The 19,460-nt window shown below is 38.9% G+C and overlaps 1 protein-coding gene across 3 annotated transcripts in view; it reads left to right on the top strand.

Annotated features, from left to right (window-relative positions):
- Nucleotides 1-267: 267 nt before the first annotated feature.
- CCDC141 (coiled-coil domain containing 141) overlaps nucleotides 268-19,460 on the top strand; it is a 64,575-nt gene continuing 45,382 nt past the window's right edge. For all 3 annotated transcript variants that reach the window (XR_008355073.1, XM_053471640.1, XM_053471641.1), the window contains exons 1-4: nucleotides 268-586; nucleotides 7,964-8,086; nucleotides 15,414-15,605; nucleotides 17,116-17,224. Coding sequence is in view for 2 of the 3 variants with exons in the window: in XM_053471640.1 (XP_053327615.1) it covers nucleotides 485-586; nucleotides 7,964-8,086; nucleotides 15,414-15,605; nucleotides 17,116-17,224 (526 nt within the window). In the remaining variant the exon portion in view is untranslated. The remainder of the gene's footprint in view (nucleotides 587-7,963; nucleotides 8,087-15,413; nucleotides 15,606-17,115; nucleotides 17,225-19,460) is intronic.

The raw sequence follows: 19,460 nt of genomic DNA, 5'->3' as shown, positions 1-19,460 counted from the left end.
AGCATAAAATGAACTATTTCTGCATTGAAACATTCTAACGTTGCAGAAGCTCCGTGGAGCATCATTAATGCAAAAGAGCTAATGGGCTATAAATGTAAATTTAAAGTTCCTACTGAGACGAACAATTAGAAGCAACGTTTAGCTATGATCGAAGTGTCTTTTTCCATTTGCTTATCCAGCGTTAGAGACGCAGGGCTGTAGGCGGCCTTTACGTGTCTGATAATAGCAGAATTCTGGTGGCAGCTCTTTGCTATGAAGTCAGGGGTGTGTCAGCTCAGTGGCTGGAGGACGATAAACTCAATGGGACTCTCTATTTTTAACCTCCTGTTCATTGCTTCTTGTAATGCGATGTGGGCTAGCTGAGCTTTTCTCCTGAATGTTCCCAAATACCCTGGCTTATCATTTTCAGAAACAGTCATTGAAGAGAAAGTTATTGAAGAGTCGGATTTATCGTCAAGTTTGGATCTTTTCTCCTTAAGACATTATGTCAAGTGAAAATAATTTAACTGGACAGGTATCAACTACTACGGTTAGTTCGGTGGCCATACAAGCTGGCGAATCCAGAATAATCATATCAGTACTTAAGGTAAGCACTTTCATTCTGTGTTTTTGTACAAAATAGTATATTGCCAGGCTGGAGAAGAAAAGAGTCTTTAAGGTCTGATACATTTTTAGGGACAAATATTTTCGGAGAGTCACATAAGCTTTCATGACCGCAAGGATCTTCCCGTTAGATAAAATTAACAGAGCTTTGGAAGTGAGACCCTTTATCTTACAATGAATTCTACTATCGATGTAACATGAGTAATCAGAGACTACGTCAATATGTGTAAACTGTATAATAAATGTTATTGTAACATAAAAGCATAAAACATAAACGAGATGTGGACTCTCTACAATATCTTACCCCAGATATGTGCAAAATATCACAAATGGTTAATAATTGCACATATGTAACACTTTCAACAACACTGTATTCCGACGCAGCCCTGGCACAGATCTGGTTAAATATGACAGTTTGTGTTTACTCCATGACAATATCTTTTATATACAGTGCAGTACAGTATTTTTGTTTTTATGGTTCATTGTTTCCATGCCCGTATGATTTAGCATCGGCCTCTTTTACTGCGTAGGGTTCTACAATATATTATGTACCTGCCAAGTATCCTGGTTTCAGCAGGACTGCTCCAGATCACACACTGTGATGAACAGATCTAGCAATATTAAAATGTTAATAAACAGAAGCCTATCTGTAATATGATGAAAAGTGAAAGCTGATAAAGTTTATAGAATGGACATACGAGATCTTGATTACTATAAGGTCTTTAATAAACAAAACCAGATCATTATTTCACTTAATTACTGTATATACCATACAAGCCCACTTTAAAGTAGACTTTTTTCCCTGAACACTGTGAATATTTAATTGAGCCTAGTATATAAAATAACCAATATATGTCACCCCATCTGTATGACAGTGGGGGAGGCCGTCTTAACTATTTTTCTGCGATAGAGGCTAATACATTGAGGGATTTAAAACACGCATGGCATAGTCATAACGCTATCCTGACTCTAAAATGAGGTCAAGGATTGTTAAGGGTTTGAGTCTTATTAACAGAGGAAATCGGAACCTACAAAGTCCGAATGGTTCGTAAGTGCTGTCGTATTTGTCTTTTAATTTAATTTTGTACATTACTACAATGTGTTAACCCGTCAGATCTCAAACTGTTTGTTATTATGGTGTGTACTATAAATTACTTCAAGGTCAAGAACAGGTGATCTTGTAAGCTTATGATTGTCTGAGACTAATTGAACTAAACATTAAACCCACCTGTTGGCAGGCATGGAGACTCTGAAAGTCTGAAAAAGGTGTCGCAAGACGTTGAGTGGCATTTCACTTACTCGACATTATTTTCCAGCTAGGTTTAGTATGACCATTAGTATGACAGTAATGTTGTTGGGTGTAGTAGTACAACTCAGCGCCTGCTTAACCAAGCACATATGAGATACATGGTTTGCAAAGTGGTACTCGGATGTCAAACATATATCTCATATGTGGTGGGATTCTTGCCCTTAAAGGTTATTACTAATATCACGTTTTTGTAGGTATTGGGACTGATCAGTACCCTGGCAGATCACTCACTCTGGAATAATATGCATACAGAGTTTCCGTTATACAAGAACACTTTTATTTGATAAAAATATGAAGAACTGGTGACCAGCATCTGTTTCTGAAAGTAAAATGAATGATCCAGTCCCTGCCTGCGAGCAGTGATCGGTGCATGATTAGCCTTTCTTTTCAAACCATAATGATGAAAATGTATAAATAAACTATAATTATTTAATCACAAAGCATATATGAGCATATGTGCTTCACTGTTTCCAGACTAGTTGGTTTTCTAATTTGGTTTGCAGTGATTGTAGCCGCTCACAGAATCCAAAACCTCCCCACAAAAGAATATGGCGAAAGTCTTGGCTGTTGCTGGTCTGGTCACGTCTCTGAGCAAAGCAAGTCAGCAAAAGGAATCTCCGCTGAGAACAGGAAACTCAACTGGTGTTAAAAGGCAGAATTTTGAGTCATAGACATATTCCTTAAGGGCACGCTTTAACGGACAACAACTCTTATGACCAGAATAATGATTGTCTTACTGGAAGCTATGAAAAAACAGGTGCATCAGATGTATAAAATGTCAAGTTTGTTAAAATTTTTCATTGTCAGGTTTCCACCCTGCCAGCCCAGACTCTGTGTTTATTATCAGGTGTCAAGTCAACCTTGGAACAGAAGAGCCATGTGCTAATGACCTTATCAGCTGCACCCGGTTTCCTGGGCTTTGGCCTTCCCCTTAAATGCCTGCCCAGTCTCTCAGCCTAGGTCTTTGTATTGCGGTGTATATACAGCTTACAGCTGTTGGGCTGTGTCTTGGTCCTGTGCTCCTGCTAGCAGCTTGCTGTTGTACTCTACTCATTTTTACCAGGCTTGTCCTAACCTTGCTCTTGGCTCCCGATGTGGCTCTTGTTCCTGATCTCCTGGTTCTGGCCCAGCTTGTCTGATTTTGTCTTCTCTGCCTATGGAGCTTCCAGCTGTGTGCCCTACCAAAGCAGCTTCCAGCCATGTGCCTTGTCTAGTGCTTTGCCAGAGGGCCTCAGCCATGTTCCTGTCTAGTGCCCTACCAGACGGCCTCAGCCGTGTTTCTGTCTAGTGCCCTGTCAGAGGGCCTCAGCTGTGTTTCTGTCTAGTGCCCTGCCAGAGGGCCTCAGCTGTGTTCCTGTCTAGTGCCCTGCCAGAGGGCCTCAGCCATGTTCCTGTCTAGTGCCCTACCAGACGGCCTCAGCCATATTTCTGTCTAGAGCCCTGCCAGAGGGCCTCAGCTGTGTTTCTGTCTAGTGCCCTGCCAGAGGGCCTCAGCTGTGTTCCTGTCTAGTGCCCTGCCAGAGGGCCTCAGCCATGTTCCTGTCTAGTGCCCTACCAGACGGCCTCAGCCATATTTCTGTCTAGAGCCCTGCCAGAGGGCCTCAGCTGTGTTTCTGTCTAGTGCCCTGCCAGAGGGCCTCAGCTGTGTTCCTGTCTAGTGCCCTGCCAGAGTGATTTTATCCATGTTCCTGCCACAGTGTCTGATCTATGGGCTATCCAGCCACGGTGTCCAGTCTAGAGACTTTCTAACCCATGTGTTTACCTACAGCCTGTTTGTGCACTGCAGTATACCAGCCTTGTGTGTGACGCTCTTTGCTTGTCTGTACTTACCTGTTTGTCTTTATGCATTGCGGGGTACAGGTGGAGCCCATGGTATCCCCTGCAACTCGGCTCCTACCCAACCTGCTTACCTCGAGTCCTGACAGCTATTGTGTGCTCAGATCGTGTTTCCCTCCAATCTTATAGGTGCATACCCTGTGAAATGTTGTGTACTGTGACCTCCATGAACTTCATGTGCCATCACGTATACACAACCATGTATATTAAATAAAATTACTAAAAAATTATTTTTTGTTTTGGAACGTACCTCGAAACTGGAAAAATATGATTTATGAATAACTTAACTTATTAGCTTAACCTGTCCACAAAATGTATGTAAGTATTACTAACGTGCATGCTGTTTATAAGGTTTTCACCTAAATATAACTATTACATGCTCTGTAGCCCCGGTGCAGAAACAGCTAAGCCACACCTGCATTGAGTTTTCGTTCTAGAAATAAAGTTAGGTAAATTGGAACTAAATAAATTAGACAAGACAAATTATTATTATTGTAATGACGTAGCACAGGTTTACAAAAAAAAGTGAAATATATGTGTGGCACAATGGCACCCTTGTCAATACTTTGTGCTACCTCCCTTTGCCAAAATAACAGCTCTAAATCTTCTCCTATAATGCCTTATGAGGCCGGAGTACATAGCAAGAGATCTGAGACCATACCGTCTCTCTCCAGATCCTTCAAATTTCGAGGTCAATGCTGGTGGACTCTCCCCTTCAGGTTTTCTATGGGGTTCAGATCAGGGGACTGGGGTGGCCATGGTAGGACCTTGATCTTGTGGTCAGTAAAAATGTTTGTGCTGATTTTGATGTATGTTTTGCATCATTATCCATGCGTTTATACCCCAGGAATTCTTGGCTGAACAATTTCCTGTTCCTAGTCACCCATGTGTACTAAAAATGTAAAATACTTCAAATATATTTTTCTAAAATTAATTCATTGGGGTATAAATCATTGTGCCACACATATATTTAACAATTTTTATTGTTTGGGGTAAACCTAGGTTATATTTGAAATTGTTTGAAATCCATGTTAGCAGAGTATTTATGCGTATTTTTTTAAGCCACTGTAGTTGTTAAAAATGACAAGGAAATATGTCCGGATCCTCTATGACAGTGGTTCTCAACCCGTCTATCCTCAGGACCCACATTTGTCTTTGGTCATTAAGTCGCGACTCAAAAATAACCTCAGAAAAGATGAGGGAGTGGAAAGGCTGTCCGTGGGCTGCAGCAGGAAGAGGGGAGGAGCAATCAGAGAAAAACTTTATTCACCTCCCACTAGGAACAGACAGCGACCGCAAACCAATCAAGCAACTTGCTTTGCGGTCGGGGAGTAATACTAAAGTACATGCCGGACCGGAGGCTGCCTGATGGCCCTGATTGTTGCGGCCGCGGTCCTGACAGCCTGCTGCTCGCGCATTGCCGCTAGAATGTGTAAGGCAGTCCCAGGAAAGTGAAATTTTCCCGGTATGCCTCCAGTCCGGCCCTGACCCTCCGCGACCCACTGAACTCCCATGAGTTGAGAACCACTGGTCTACGATGTAATTCAATGTTACATCTACAATGGAAATACAGTGTGCGTAAGTAATCAGGATCACTATTCACTGAGTTGATGTGATCTGAGGACTCCTTGTGAAAAAGTGATAAAGCCTTTAATATGTTGTAACAACCATAATCTACTGTCAAGTGATATCAAGTGATAACTAAAAAGAAGTATGACTAGATGCTTAGATATAAAAGCGAGATATTAAACTGACTCACTAAATATTGTGTACAGTAGCAAGTGATAGTGTTTAGTCGCTGGTAATATTACCATGGAGTGTAAATCCTATCTTGAAAAGTCCTGTCTATTTACAGATTTTCATTCTTTCCCCCTGGCAGTGTAATTTTATGTTACAAGTAGAGATTGGAGTGTAATTATTTCTTGACCCATTGAGATTTTGTAGGTACTTACCATATCTCCTATTAAACATAAGCAAGAGACAAAAAAATGGCCAGATATTTATTTTTCTCCTGCTACTGAATTCACAAAAGTAAGACCTATGCTCAATCGTAAATAAAATTACTAAGCACAGATATGAAAAACAACCTTATTGCAAAATGAGCTCTAATTAAGGTTGAGTCTTGAGTTGAGGCAGATGTATGTTCCTGGCCCAACATTTAAAAAAGATGATATGTCACACAAGGTTTGGGATCTTACTCTTTATTTTTTTCTACACAATAAAAGGTATCAATATCTACTTAAGACTCCATTTAGACTGTACAGTATATCACATGTTCAGTGGCCACCTGATGACGTAGGTGCGGCTGGTATACCAAGCCACTGGCTGGACGCTGCAGCTTATGATCTGCCTCTGAAGCAAATCAGATGCTGTTTGCCAATGACCCACTGGGCATTTGCCAAATGTGCCAGGCGACATTTCCCTGCTTTCATTCCCTAGGTGAAGTAAATACCGGTTATCTAATCATGGATACCCCCAAACCAGAGCTAGACCTCTACTGCACTATATGAGCGGCTGCAATGAGGAGTGACTGAAATAAGGGAGTTGGGCTTACTGAACATAGAGAAGGGCTAACACCAAATAGTCACTAGACCCCCCAAAAATACAAAGACGTTAAATACATTGAAATTAAGGACAGCCAATGAGCTCTGAATGAAATCGGGAACACTCTCTTGTATCCTGCTGCCCCATTAAACCTGTGCCTGGTGGCCATGTTGGGTTTTTTTGATATGCAGAGGAAGAGAACATCAGAGGAGCTTAACAGCAGCTTTGCAAATGAATACCCGTACATTACATCTGTTTTGACCAAATCCCTCACTTTCATCCCAAATTGTCTTTCTGATTTTATTCAAATCTCCCTGATAAAAAACTCATGTTATGTGCCAACTATAATTTAGCCATTTTTGTTTTTTGCTTTTTGTCAAGCCTGCACTACTATTGGGCATGAAGAGGAAATGCCCAGTGGGCCAGTGGTCTTGAGCTTAGTTTTTAATTGCAAAGAGCATGTAATCATTTAACTTTCAGTCTGACCCTGTTTTCTGTGGTGCTCTTAAGAGAAGTGGAACTCTAGGAAAGTGTCTGCTGTTGAATTTGAAAAATGTGTACACATATAACCATTTAACTGATATTGTATGATATATTATTAGTAACTACAGGTAGGGAGCTATTTGGCACAATTAACTTTGTAAGTTCATTATGTTCAAGTACTGTGTCAAACAGTCTCTTATCTGAGCGTTCACAGCCCGCTCGCATCTCACTTTCTTTAAATGACAGCTACATGTATTCGCAGCACCATAAGCTTACTTAAATATGTCTGCCTGGCATGCAGGCGTAGATTGGTACTTGGCCTGTAGTCACTTGATTTTGCACCCTCCACTTTTACATTTAGCTAACAAAATTAAAAGATGGCATGCACTCACTTAGAGCCCACTGACCCAAGTTCTTGTATAAGAATAATAATTATTTATCAATAAAACGTGCAAAATAGATCAGGGTGGCCAAATGTGACTTTGTTGCTACTGATATTTTGATGACTGGAGGTTTCAGTCATCAAATGGACAACTCTCTAGGTTTGGGAACCCATATCACCATCTATTCTCCAGGTGGGAAGGATATGGCACTGCCCACTCCCCACGCCAAGGTTTTGCTCTCTCCCATCCCCTTTCACAGCTATTGGGATATAATTCTGCTTCCACAAGACCGGAATGCTTCCCCAACTTTGCCCCACCAGTTCCTTTCTCCCACCTCCCAGGTAAAAGAGAGACCTCCAGGAATCAGTCCCCTGATGTGATGATAGTACATCATCTATCTTGTGTCACACATTCATAAACCTGATTTTTTATGACTTTTGGTTTGACAATATAATCAGCTTTTCTTTAGGCTGTATAACAAAATGTTTACTGTGATTCTGTGATTCTGGTCAAACCAGTCCTCTAATATTTTTAACTTCTGACACTGATAAGAATTACCTGGAGCAACCACATCAAAGAAGTCAAACACAGAAAATGAAGTACCAAATAAATGCCTGCAGTCAGATTGGTATAACAGGATATACAAGTAACAATAAGCTTGATCACGCAAGACTAAGTACAAAAATTGCCATTATAGAAGGCCAGGAGTGGTTTGGATAGTAGCTATGATCTTCCCTGACTGGATTTAACAGAACAGTCTACCAGAAGCATAACTATATTTTAATTGTTTGATTTTCTATTTTAGTGTGGCCACTTGGTGAATCTACAGTTAGCTGAAGCCATACCTAATTTATTTGAGATTGGTGCAAATCAAGATGAATCTAATAAACTTCTTAAGGATCATGAGATGCTTCTTTCCAAACTCAAGGTAAGCAAATAGATTCCAGACCGAGAATCTCAATATAAATTAGTGTGAAATATAGCTTTTCAATGTATTTTGTTGACTTGTCCTTATGCTGAATGCATGAAGTTTGAATTATACTCCATGAGTCCTGGAATATCACTCTCTTTTGGACTCAATGAATTACGCACGCTCTACTGTTTTAGGAGCAATTAATGTCTTCCTATGTTCATAGGGTTCCTCTAATTCCTAGTGCCAAATCTTTTTCTCCACACAGCTACCCCACTTCCTGTCTAATCACTTCCTTCATGTGGCTGCCATGCTTACTCCCTGATCTCTTCCTCCACACAGCTGCCACGGACTCCTCATTGTGAATGTCTATTAACAACAACCACATCACACCGGCCTACAACAGCTTAGTCTTCTTTCTTGTCAGCTAGAAATTACAACACTGAGCAGGGCAGCTGGTCCAATAAATGGTACGCCATTTCTGAAATTATCATAAAAAAACAACGCAAGGGATTACTATGGAGAACAACGATTCACACTCATAATCTAATTCATTGAATGATACCCAAATAGAATAGATTAATGAAACATGATGTAGGAATACCTTTGAGTCTGCTGGCAGTAACTTTTCCTGAACTATAATTCCCACAACATACTTGTTCCAGAATAACCCAGTTATTTTTAACTTTAGCTTGAATTCCACAACTTCACTAATATTTTCCAGATTTAGAACAAGTCCCTCCGCTACACACATTCAGAAAATGGCTTTAAGTTTGCCTAACTAATGCAGTGTGATGTAGTGAAAAAATAGGAGAGAGAGAGGACAACACAATTTCAGACTTAGTAAATACCATGCTAAAATACACACTTTATATCCACGTGTTTACTTAACTGTGTATACATGGTTTATTATAACCCGTTCAGAGGCTTAAAACCAATGGTGTATGCTGAGAAAATATCTTGGCTATAAACACAACATTTTTCAGTAAAATATTAACAATATTATATTTAATATATATAGTTTAATGATATAATACTAAATATTAAATACTAAAGTTCATACCAAGATGGAAGCACACAAACACAGGAAACAGAGTGTTTTCCTTTTTCACAAATTGATTTGGTTGTAAGTGACAGAATTCAGTTAAGTCAATGCGAAAACGCATCATACAGACTGAGACATATAAAATATTGGAAAATTCCCACTAGGCTTCTTGTCAATGGTGAATTCAAATATTTTTTTTACTAATATAATACATAGTTTTTAATAAAATGTTAGTATCCCAACGGGTGATTTTTTTACTAGGATTTTATTTTAGTCCGTTAAGACCTCTGCTTAAATAGAGATAACTCAGTAAACACCAAAAAAAAAAAAAAAAATATTTAGTCCAGTCCATGTTTAGATATTTCCAAATGTAACCAAATGAAGAGGTCACATGGCTGACTTTTCTATCATTATCCATCTCTATAGCATTTTCAAACTGGAAGTATCCCAAGCTAAACTTGGGGAAGTGATTTTCCACTTCATTTTATTAAAAGTTTAGTTGCACAGATGACAATGTGCCAAAAGAATATGTTTTTGCTTTCACTAAAAAAAATATTAATCTTTTTCAAAACGTCATTTTGGAGGAGCTGATTTTCTTTTACACATTTGTATACAACCTGTAAATTGTGAAAACTTGGGAAAAAACCTACTGTAACAGTGGGACCAACATGTATTATTCATTTATATTTATTTAAAGTAGAAGGATTTTTAGGAAACGTGCCCAGGCATTTGTGTAAATTTTCATGTAATCCATCTTAAACCTTAATGCACATTAGGGAAATTTGCTATAAAAAACTGTTCTGACATTTCCGTAGCGGTAAAGGCACAGCCAAGGAAGTAGTGGATATGCTAGATGTTTATAAGAGTTTATGACAACAAGGTTAACACTATTCTGTCCATTAGTCTGCATTAAGCTTAGAGATATCAGAATATGTGAGGCTTCCATGCTCCTCTGGCATAAAACACATTACTGGATCAGAAACCATTGCATTGGAATAAGAAAACATGGGATATGTCTTGACTGCATGAATTTCATGTATAGTTTGGTCCATAAATATTTGGACACTGACACAAGGTTTGTTATTTCGGCTGTTTACCAAAGTAACTTCAAGTTACAGTTAAGTAATGAATATGGGCTTAAAGTGCAGTCTCTCAGCTTTAATTTGAGGGTATTCACATGCATGTTGGAGGAAGGATTTAGGAATTAAAGCTCTATAATGTATAGACCCAAAAGTAATTGGACAAGTGATTCAAAAGTTGTTTCATGGACGGGTGTGGACTATTCCTTTATTATTTCTACATCAATTAAGCAGATAAAAGGTCTGAAGTTTATTTGGGGTATGGCATTTGGCTGCAAAAATAGAAAAAATACATCATAGAGAAAGCAGGAACATTAGGAGTGGCCACATTATCAGTTGGGTACATCCTGAGAATAAAGAAAATGCACTGATGATCTCTGCAACACAAAGACGCTTGGACGTCCACAGAAAACAACAGTGGTGGATGATGTTGGATCCTATCCATGGTAAAGAAAAACCCCTTCACAACATCCAGCCAAGTGAAGAACACTCTCCAGGAGTTAGGCATATCATTATCCAAGTCTACCAGAAAGAGAAGACTTCACGAGAATAAATACAGAGGGTGCAAATCATTTATAAGGCTCAAGAATAGAAAGGCCAGATTAGACTTTGCCAAAAAAACATCTAAAGAGCTAGACGATTTATGGAACAGCATTCTTTGGACAGATGAAACTAAGATAATGATGGGAAGGAAAAAGTATGGAGACGGCTTGGAACGGCTCATGATCCAAAGTATAGCACATCATCTGTAAAGCACGGTGGGGGCAGTGTGATGGCATGGGCATGCATGGCTTCCAATGGCACCGGGTCACTAGTGTTTAGTGATGATGTGACAGAAGACATAAGAAGCTGGTTGATTTCTGAAGTGCATAGGATATATTGTCTGCTCAGATTCAGCAAGTTGATACGATGGACAATGAGTTTTTTAAGGCAAAGAAGTGGAATACTGTATTTGCTCGAATATAAGACAATATGTTTTTAGAGCACATGCTTGAGAAATCAAACTGAACTGATTTACTCACATTGATGAGCAGCTCGGGATTCTATACTACATTTGAGGGTGTTGGGTGGAATCCTGCTCGTGCAATTAAAGTGCTGTCTGACCGTCTCCTTAGTGTGAATCACCTGATCTCAACCCAATCGAGCATGCATTACACTTGCTGAAGACAAAACTTAAAGCAGAAAGACCCACAAATAAACCACAACTAATGACAGCTTCACTAAAAGCCTGGCAAAGCCTCATAAAGGAGGAAACCCAGTATTTTAAGCAGTCATTGTCTGCAAAGGATTCTGGACAAAGTACTAACAATTTACATTTTATTTATGATTGTGTTGATTTGTCCAATTACATTTGAGCGCCTGAATTAAGGGGAAGGGACTGTGTATGAAAATGGTGGTGATTCCTAAATGTTTCATACGATATTTTTGTTCAACCTCTTGAATAAGCGGAAAGTCTGCACTTCAATTGCATCTCGGTTGTTTTATTTCAAATTCATCGTGGTGGCATACAGAGCCAAATTTATGAAAATTGTGTTAATGTCCAAATATTTCCTAACTGTACATCTATGCATAGCTTCCTATTGCTTCATTTTTGGACAGGGCGATTCTGTCCTTTCACCCACTGTGCATTAGGGCTGTGGATACTGAAAATGTTTTCAAACCCCATTTTAGTAGAATTTTCTTTCTAAGAACATTTGATCATAAATGTTCTTAGAAAGCTATCACTTAGAAAGCTATCACTTATTAAATGATCATATTCAATAAAAATATTTTTTATAAGAGCATTGACTATGCTAAATACCTTCCTTGGTAAAAAGAAAGAAAGTATATCTGAGAACACAAAAAGTCTGGGAACACGTCTCAATCAGGAGATTGTTCTCTGAAAAGAGACATAATTCAATGTGTGATGACTCAAAGTCCGGTGTCCAGTAATGGAATATGTGTTTACTGCTTTATACTCTCTCACTGGCAACAAGTTTTAACTTGATGAAGTGTTAATGAATCAAAAACATCTAACTCAAGAAGCTTGTAGAACCTATGGTGTTCACTCAACTACCCACAGTTTGGAGTTCAACTTATGTGCAGTACCGTGAATATGATGGTGCTATATAAATGAATAATAATTATTATATGTTAGTGAAGTCTGGTAAAGGCTACACATCTTTAATTGCTTTAAATAAATATAACAACAGTGAGTATATTAGGTTTACAAACCAAGTTGTACACATCTCAGGTCAGACTTTAGTTCTGAATATAAAGGTCCTCAATGACCATACCTTGGAAAGTCTTTAAGGAGGCTGGACAGTAGGGATCAGCCAAGTGAAGCAGTAAGAGGTGATGAGTAGGGTCAAGCACCCCTCCCACCTCCTGGTGATTAAAAACTGACCCTGAAGATGGCAAATCAGCTTTTTGGAGCCTCTGAGTAATATCAGAATTTTAGCCTCTCAGTTCTGTCTGTGACTTCTCCCCTACTGATGAGCCAGACGTAGCTAGCCATTAGACTAAAGCCCAAATGCAGCCCAACTCAAGCCCGCACTGCCATGCCCGGCTTTGACACAGACACTTAAACAGCTTCTAGTTATTTGGGTTATGAAATTGTGTTTTCTGAGTCTCCTGACAAACAAAAAGCTAAAGGGCAGAAGAACAATGACAGAAGCACAGATCTCTTTATTCCTTACCAGAGATCAACCCCTGGACAACGTCCCTTGATAACTAAAAATAATAATCATATTTTGTACGTTTTGGAGTGTAGAATAGCATTAATAGCAGCATTTCAGCAATCATATATTTGCAGCTGCCATGTTTTGTATGGAACTTCAACATCCTTTTGGAATTCCAGCATTTTTACTTCAAGTCCTCTACTCAAGTTCTGTTACGCAATGTTCTGTCTAACCCACTTGAATAATGAAGTAGTCAATCGTGTATCCTTTTTATCATACGTTAAATTTCAAGTGCTAGGTGTGATAAAGGACTTACAAATAATTTCATAACCTAAATTCTGTCATTCTTTTACTGGATTTTTCAGTCTTATCAGAATTTCATTTCTTTGATGTGTTAAGCAACTGAAATATTTTTTTATATTAATACGGTTTTAAGAACTACTACAGACAGGCAAAGATCTTAGCGAGATTACCTGTGGTGTAATACTCCTGTGTCAATTAAACTGTCTGAAAATGAATGCTGTTGCACCATTAAAATTGCACAAAATAGTACAGTATATTTCCAAATAATTCATGTGCTGCAAAATAAAACTGAGACTGTATACCTACGTTACACAAAAAGATATTATCCAGAAAGTGGAATGAATTGCTGTAAATTGACTCGATCTATATTTTAGTGAGTTTCTGGAAAATGATGGCACTATATAAATCAATCAGGCTAATTTTTAGACATTCTAGCATAATGGAATTACAGATTGTCTTTCATCATAAGTAATCATTTGGGCTTGCATTAAAGTAATATACCGGTATTTTGCATTCACTTGTGAAGATTGTGCCAGCCTGGATGCTGTTATACTTTGAGGATGATTAACCAGACCAGCTTTTATGCGTCTCTCTATCCATCTGTTTATCTTAAGCTTCTGGCATCCATTGAAAGAAGGTTGGTGTTGATACTAGACTTGTGCATTGGGATTTGTACAAACTTTAATTTCATCAAAATTTGCCAATTTTGTTAATTCATCTGAGTGTCCAAAAACACTTTGTTATCCTTCTGTCTTCGTGCTTCTGTCTTCTTTCTTCGTCCGCTCCCCCCCCCGCTATACACTCTGTCAACCTGGCCTCCTGGAGCGATTCCACAAAAGGGCAGAGCCTCCATGCACACCTTCTTCCTGTACTAAAGGAACGGCTCAGGGGAGAAAGAGAAGTTTTTCTGCGCCTCTCTTTTTCCGATTTCTTGATTTCAATGGCAGAGAATTGCTGCCATTAATTGGCTGCTTCTGTCAGCCAGAGGTGGTATGAATGCTGAATAGTAGATGCCATGTTTTTTGTGCAGATAAAAAGCACTCCAGATCTATTTTCATGTTAAAAGCACTTTCCTGCATGCAGATAGGTGTAGGCATTCTTTAGTTATTGGAGGTCTTCTGTCTCATTTAACGCCTCTTCTGAAAGCAGAGAGCATACAGAGGTATGCTTCTTGCACATGCTCAATAGCCCCCCCCCACTCGGTCTGACCATTAATGTTTTACTAGCATACATATGATTGGCTATTGCTTCAATGTATTAAATGGCAGTGCTACTAAGCTTTTACATAGTTTACATAATAACGTTTCCTGGTTTCTGACTCCAATAGTTAATCGTGTATATTCAACTTTGCATGAAATAAAATACATTTGGGTCTCTGTTAAATGGACTTTAGCATGCATTAAAAACACAATTTGGGGTTCAGAAAGAAAAGTACTTACTAAGTTCAAAATATGCATTTGTTATTGGTAAGGCTGATTGAGACTGTAGATGGTCCCTTGAAGGGTATTTTTAACTAGGTCACAGGGTTATTATATTGTTGTTATCTGAAAGACAGCTTCATTCTTGACGTATCTCCCGCAAGTTCTGTTCTTTGTCACAGCAAAGGCCATTGTGATTATCCGGACACCACCACCTGAAATTTATACTGTGGTGACATTGTCACGGTCACCACGAACGCCAAGAGTAAAGCCATCAACAGAATTTGTCTTATTCTTGGCGGTTAATTTCTTATGTAGAATCGTCCATGACTGCCAGGTGGGAGAAGTGTTGAGTGTAAGGTACTCTACTACACCTGTGATTGCTGGGAATGTTCTATTGTCTTCTAATGGCTTTTTAAGCAAGGAGCATTGATTTGGTTTTATTAAAATTCTATTATCAAAAGAGCCAGTGTGTATGAAAGGCCCGCACCTAAATATTCTGATATGCATCGCTTCTAAAATGTTAAAAAAATTTAACCTTTTATAGACGGGCAGTGTCATGGTAGGCTTTAATTTGAAAGGTGGGCTTTAAAATTCAAGCAGAATGTATAAGCAGAGCATATTGGAACATACATATTTTGTTAAATAATTTAGTTAAGTTGCTTTTGATCAGCATGTGTAGAGTATAGACTTCATTTCTTAGATTTGTGCAGAAAACCTGAAATGTATTTATTCAAACTGGTGGAGTCCCGGGAAAGCTTAAACCTTCAGTCGCTTAGTAACACTAAGTGGTGAAGTCTTGGATGCATAACTTTAAGTTATTTTTCTCATCCTCTCCAGTCCTTGGAAGATCATGTGTGGGACCTGTTATGTGAAGCAGACAAAACTGCCGAGGGAAATCAAGAACAAGGCTGTGTGTATGATGCTATGGCACTGACCCTTAAGGATGCCTGGGATACACTCATCGCTATACTGGATAAGAGGAGGACTCTCTTACAGTTGTCTTCAGTGTTCTTTCGGATTGCACAAGAGGTTTGTTTTGAAATCAAATATTTTTAAAGTTATACCAAAGCACACAAGCATCTTCTGAGATAAAACATGTTATTTAACTATTTAGACTTTCTTAGATTGTATTGTCCTCTTTAGTGTCCTTAAGCACATCTACAGTAGTTGATATCACACTGGACATCTTCCATATAACCTATAGACCTATGGAGCTCAATTTAGTGACCTAACTAAACCTTAATTGGCCTCAACAGTATAAACAAAAACAGTAAGCAGTTCAACAGCCTGACTAAACCTCATAAATGGACTGTACCTTCGAGGAAAATGCTCGATACATGCTCAATTGAAACAATTGTGAGCTGTGCAGATTGTACGAGCAGTTAAAATGGATAAATTGTTAGCTCTACACTTTGGACCATCAAATCCTTCATCTAACCTCCGCTAAACCTGAACTAAATGCAGACACCAAACAAGAACCAATTAAACACACTGCACATTTAAGCAAAAATAAACCTTAACCCTTTCAATGCCGATCATTCCCAGGAACTTTCTGGGTCTGGCTACCCTGAGCCCCCCTTGAAAGATTAGGGTAGGAGGTCCCTCTGACATCTGTGGGCAATGATTTTGCGGATGTTGGTGGGCAATCCCACGGATGTCATTAGATGGCCTCACTGATGTCACAGGACACAAGCTATTGTTAATAGGGAAGTGGGAGGGAAGTGGGGCGACCCGCAACACTGCTACCCCTCTTTAACAAAATGTCAGTCACCATATTGTTCACATAAAAGTTAGTATGTACAATATATTAAAATAACAATGTAGTGTTTGGTACTATTTATGGATGCAGTGTTTGTGATATGTGCAAAGATATGTATAATTTACTGTGCAACACTCTCCTCATATACCCACTGCGAAATACCTCCAGTGTTAACTCTTTCTATCTACCTCTCTCTAAATACCCTCTGCCCTTTATGTATCCCTGTTAATGCCAACACATGGACTGTAGCATAGAAGAATAAGTCAGCAGTTTCATAGACTTATTTATTACCACATCAACCATCACTTCCATAAGGATTATTATTTGTCCAAACATATATCTTAATATTCATCCAAATCAAGCTCAGATTAAGGAGCTTGAGGCCCTGGAGCACTTATACAAAAAAGGCCCATGTTTTTTCAAGTCAACACAAATAAAACATAAAAAATGTAAAGTAAAACATTAACAGTTTATAGCTTATTCATCTACATTCCTTAATGTCACACGCTGTACATATTAAGTGTTGACATCATATTATGCCCAACCTGATCTTAGATCTGGCCACCGCACATGTGCAAACCATGCTTCACTGTAAATTAGGCACTGTGCATACTCGGGCAATGCAGTGCCAACCTGTTGTGTGAGGATTGTTGGCATATAGCTCCTTGGCAAGATTATCCCATACATAACAGCACAATAGGCAAAACATATGTGCGGAAATGTAGTTATTATAATAAAACATGACATATATATATTTTTGCATATTCTTCTCTTCTTTAGTTTGCCACCGCTATTGATCAAGCAGAGGACGTTTTTCAGAAGATACCAAGCCCCAACACGGTAGATTCTATTACAGAACGATGTCAAGAACAGCAAAGTCACAAGAAAGGTAACTTGTAATGCTTCATTCAATGCAGTCTTCTTTACAGTATGGTTAAAAGAATTTTAATAAATAAGGCAAATATATCTCCATTATACCTGAAATATGTAGATCTGTTCATTTGAAGCTTGAATAACCTACTGCAGTGGACAAAATATTCATGAAGCCCTTTCATAATTGACTAGTGGTGGACATGTTTTGAAATGTTATGCACAGTGTGATACCAGTATGAGTTGTACTATAAGCCTTGACCCATAATTTTAATTCATTTTAGCTCTTCTGAGTTTACCCACAGGGGATCTGGCAAGGGGAACAGGAGAGAAGTTATCCTCTGATTTCAACATTTTGGGTATTAACTATCTTCATGTTTTAGGGTTGATCCCATATATATTTTCTAAGGTTGTGTAATTATTATTACAGATTTAATTAGAACTTTTCCAAAACTGCTGAATCAGTGGTATCTCTTACTAGTAAAGGAACCAGTCACAAAGAATCAACGTATAGGTAAATCAGATGACTCTAGGTTAGGAGCCATAGTTGTGTTGTCTCGGCAATACCCTGAGTCTAATCAGGTCCATGCATGCTGTTTCCTTTCCAAATAGTTTTTTGAGGCCAAAAGAAACAGTAATGGGGGTACTCAGGAATTTGTAGTAATTGCGTGGGCTTGATATGAAAATATTATTACAAGGACTGATAAAACCCTGACAAACAAACTCAAAGAGCAAAAAGCCGTAGTATGTTTATAATTGATAACAATAGGACATTTTTGACTCCTGAAGACATAGGTAAGGTTTTTTTTTCTTAATTTTACCATATGGCAGATTTTATATAATCTGCCATATGGAGCTTCTATAGAAGACATACATCAATACCTAAAGAATATGGATTTTCACCGTATTTCAGAAGATCAGAGAAATACTCTAAATATTATATTAAAATCCACTGATAAAAAAACACCAGGACCAGACAGATTTTGAAAAATCCCTGAAAACATCTGATTGTACAGATGGGGAGATTCCTGGATGAGATTTTTAGAGCTAACAGTTTTCCAGTGTTGAAACAGGAGAAAATTCCAACCGAGGCTTCAAATTATCACCCGATATCACTCATTAATGTTGACGTGAAGCTCTTTTCATCCATCTTGGCAGTGAGAAAGAATGAGATTCTCTCGACAGTTACACGGTCAGATCAAGTTGGTTTTGTAACTGGTAGATTATCCTGTAATAACACAAGAAGACTAATTAATATAATGGATGTAGCAAGAATGAAAAGTGTTCCCCTCCTGACCCTCTCATTGGACGATAAAAAGGCGTTCGATAGAGTCACGTGGGAATGTTCCAGGCACAAGATAAATGGATGGATGCTGAGAGCTATTCAATCTGTATATCTCAATCCAGTTGCAAGGAATGTGGGGATAAACTTATGTTCATATTGATTTAATTTAAACAACAGCGCAGGACAGGGATGTTTATTTGCAGATGTTGCTTTAATGTTCATTACAGACCCTATTATTTCCCTAAAATATATATAATATCATGTGCGGTCACACAGGGTTGGTGGTAAATAGAATAAATCTGGAGGAATAAAACTGGTGCACTCGGTGCCGGATCAGGTAGGAGTCTCAATCCAGGGGCAGGTTCAGAACATGGCTGTAGGCAGGCTGATGCGTCCAGTTCAAGGCGGTGCTCTACTTTAGCTTAAGATTTTCTCTTGGGCACCATCTTTAGGTGTTCAGAGAGAGCAGGATAAAAACAGGCAAGAAACTGGAAGCCCACCGGCAGGGCAGGCGGCTAGGAAGCAGCCGGACAGGTAGGTACTTCTGGGACATGCCGGGGTCTGGTACGCATATCAGGATCGTTGAAGTAGCCAAGAGTCAGAAAAACAGATCAGATGCAGAAACACGGTAGGTCAGTATACAGGGCCAGGAACACAATGCTCTAGCAATGAGGCTAGGCTAATGCCTGGTTTATATTGAGCCTTAATTGACCAAACGAGGGGTAGGTGTTTCAAGAGCATTAGGGAACAGCATGGTCCAAGGAGAGGCAGAAGGAGGCTGTGATCCAAAATCCATGCGGTTGAGTAGTGGATAGGTGATTCACCTAGATTCCACAAGGTTGCAGGTTTGAATCCCTGTGGTTCCTGACAATAGGAGAACATGCAAGGTCTCATTGAACTCAACTGAAACTTGCAAAACATGAAATTTGCTAACAACTTACGTGTTATAGAAATGTTTTAAAATAACACA

Source organism: Spea bombifrons, chromosome 7, assembly GCF_027358695.1.
Source record: "Spea bombifrons isolate aSpeBom1 chromosome 7, aSpeBom1.2.pri, whole genome shotgun sequence".
In the NCBI taxonomy this organism is placed as follows: Eukaryota; Metazoa; Chordata; class Amphibia; order Anura; family Pelobatidae; genus Spea; species Spea bombifrons.
Note: the sequence above shows the minus strand (reverse complement) of the source record. Positions and strands in the feature narration are given on the sequence as shown.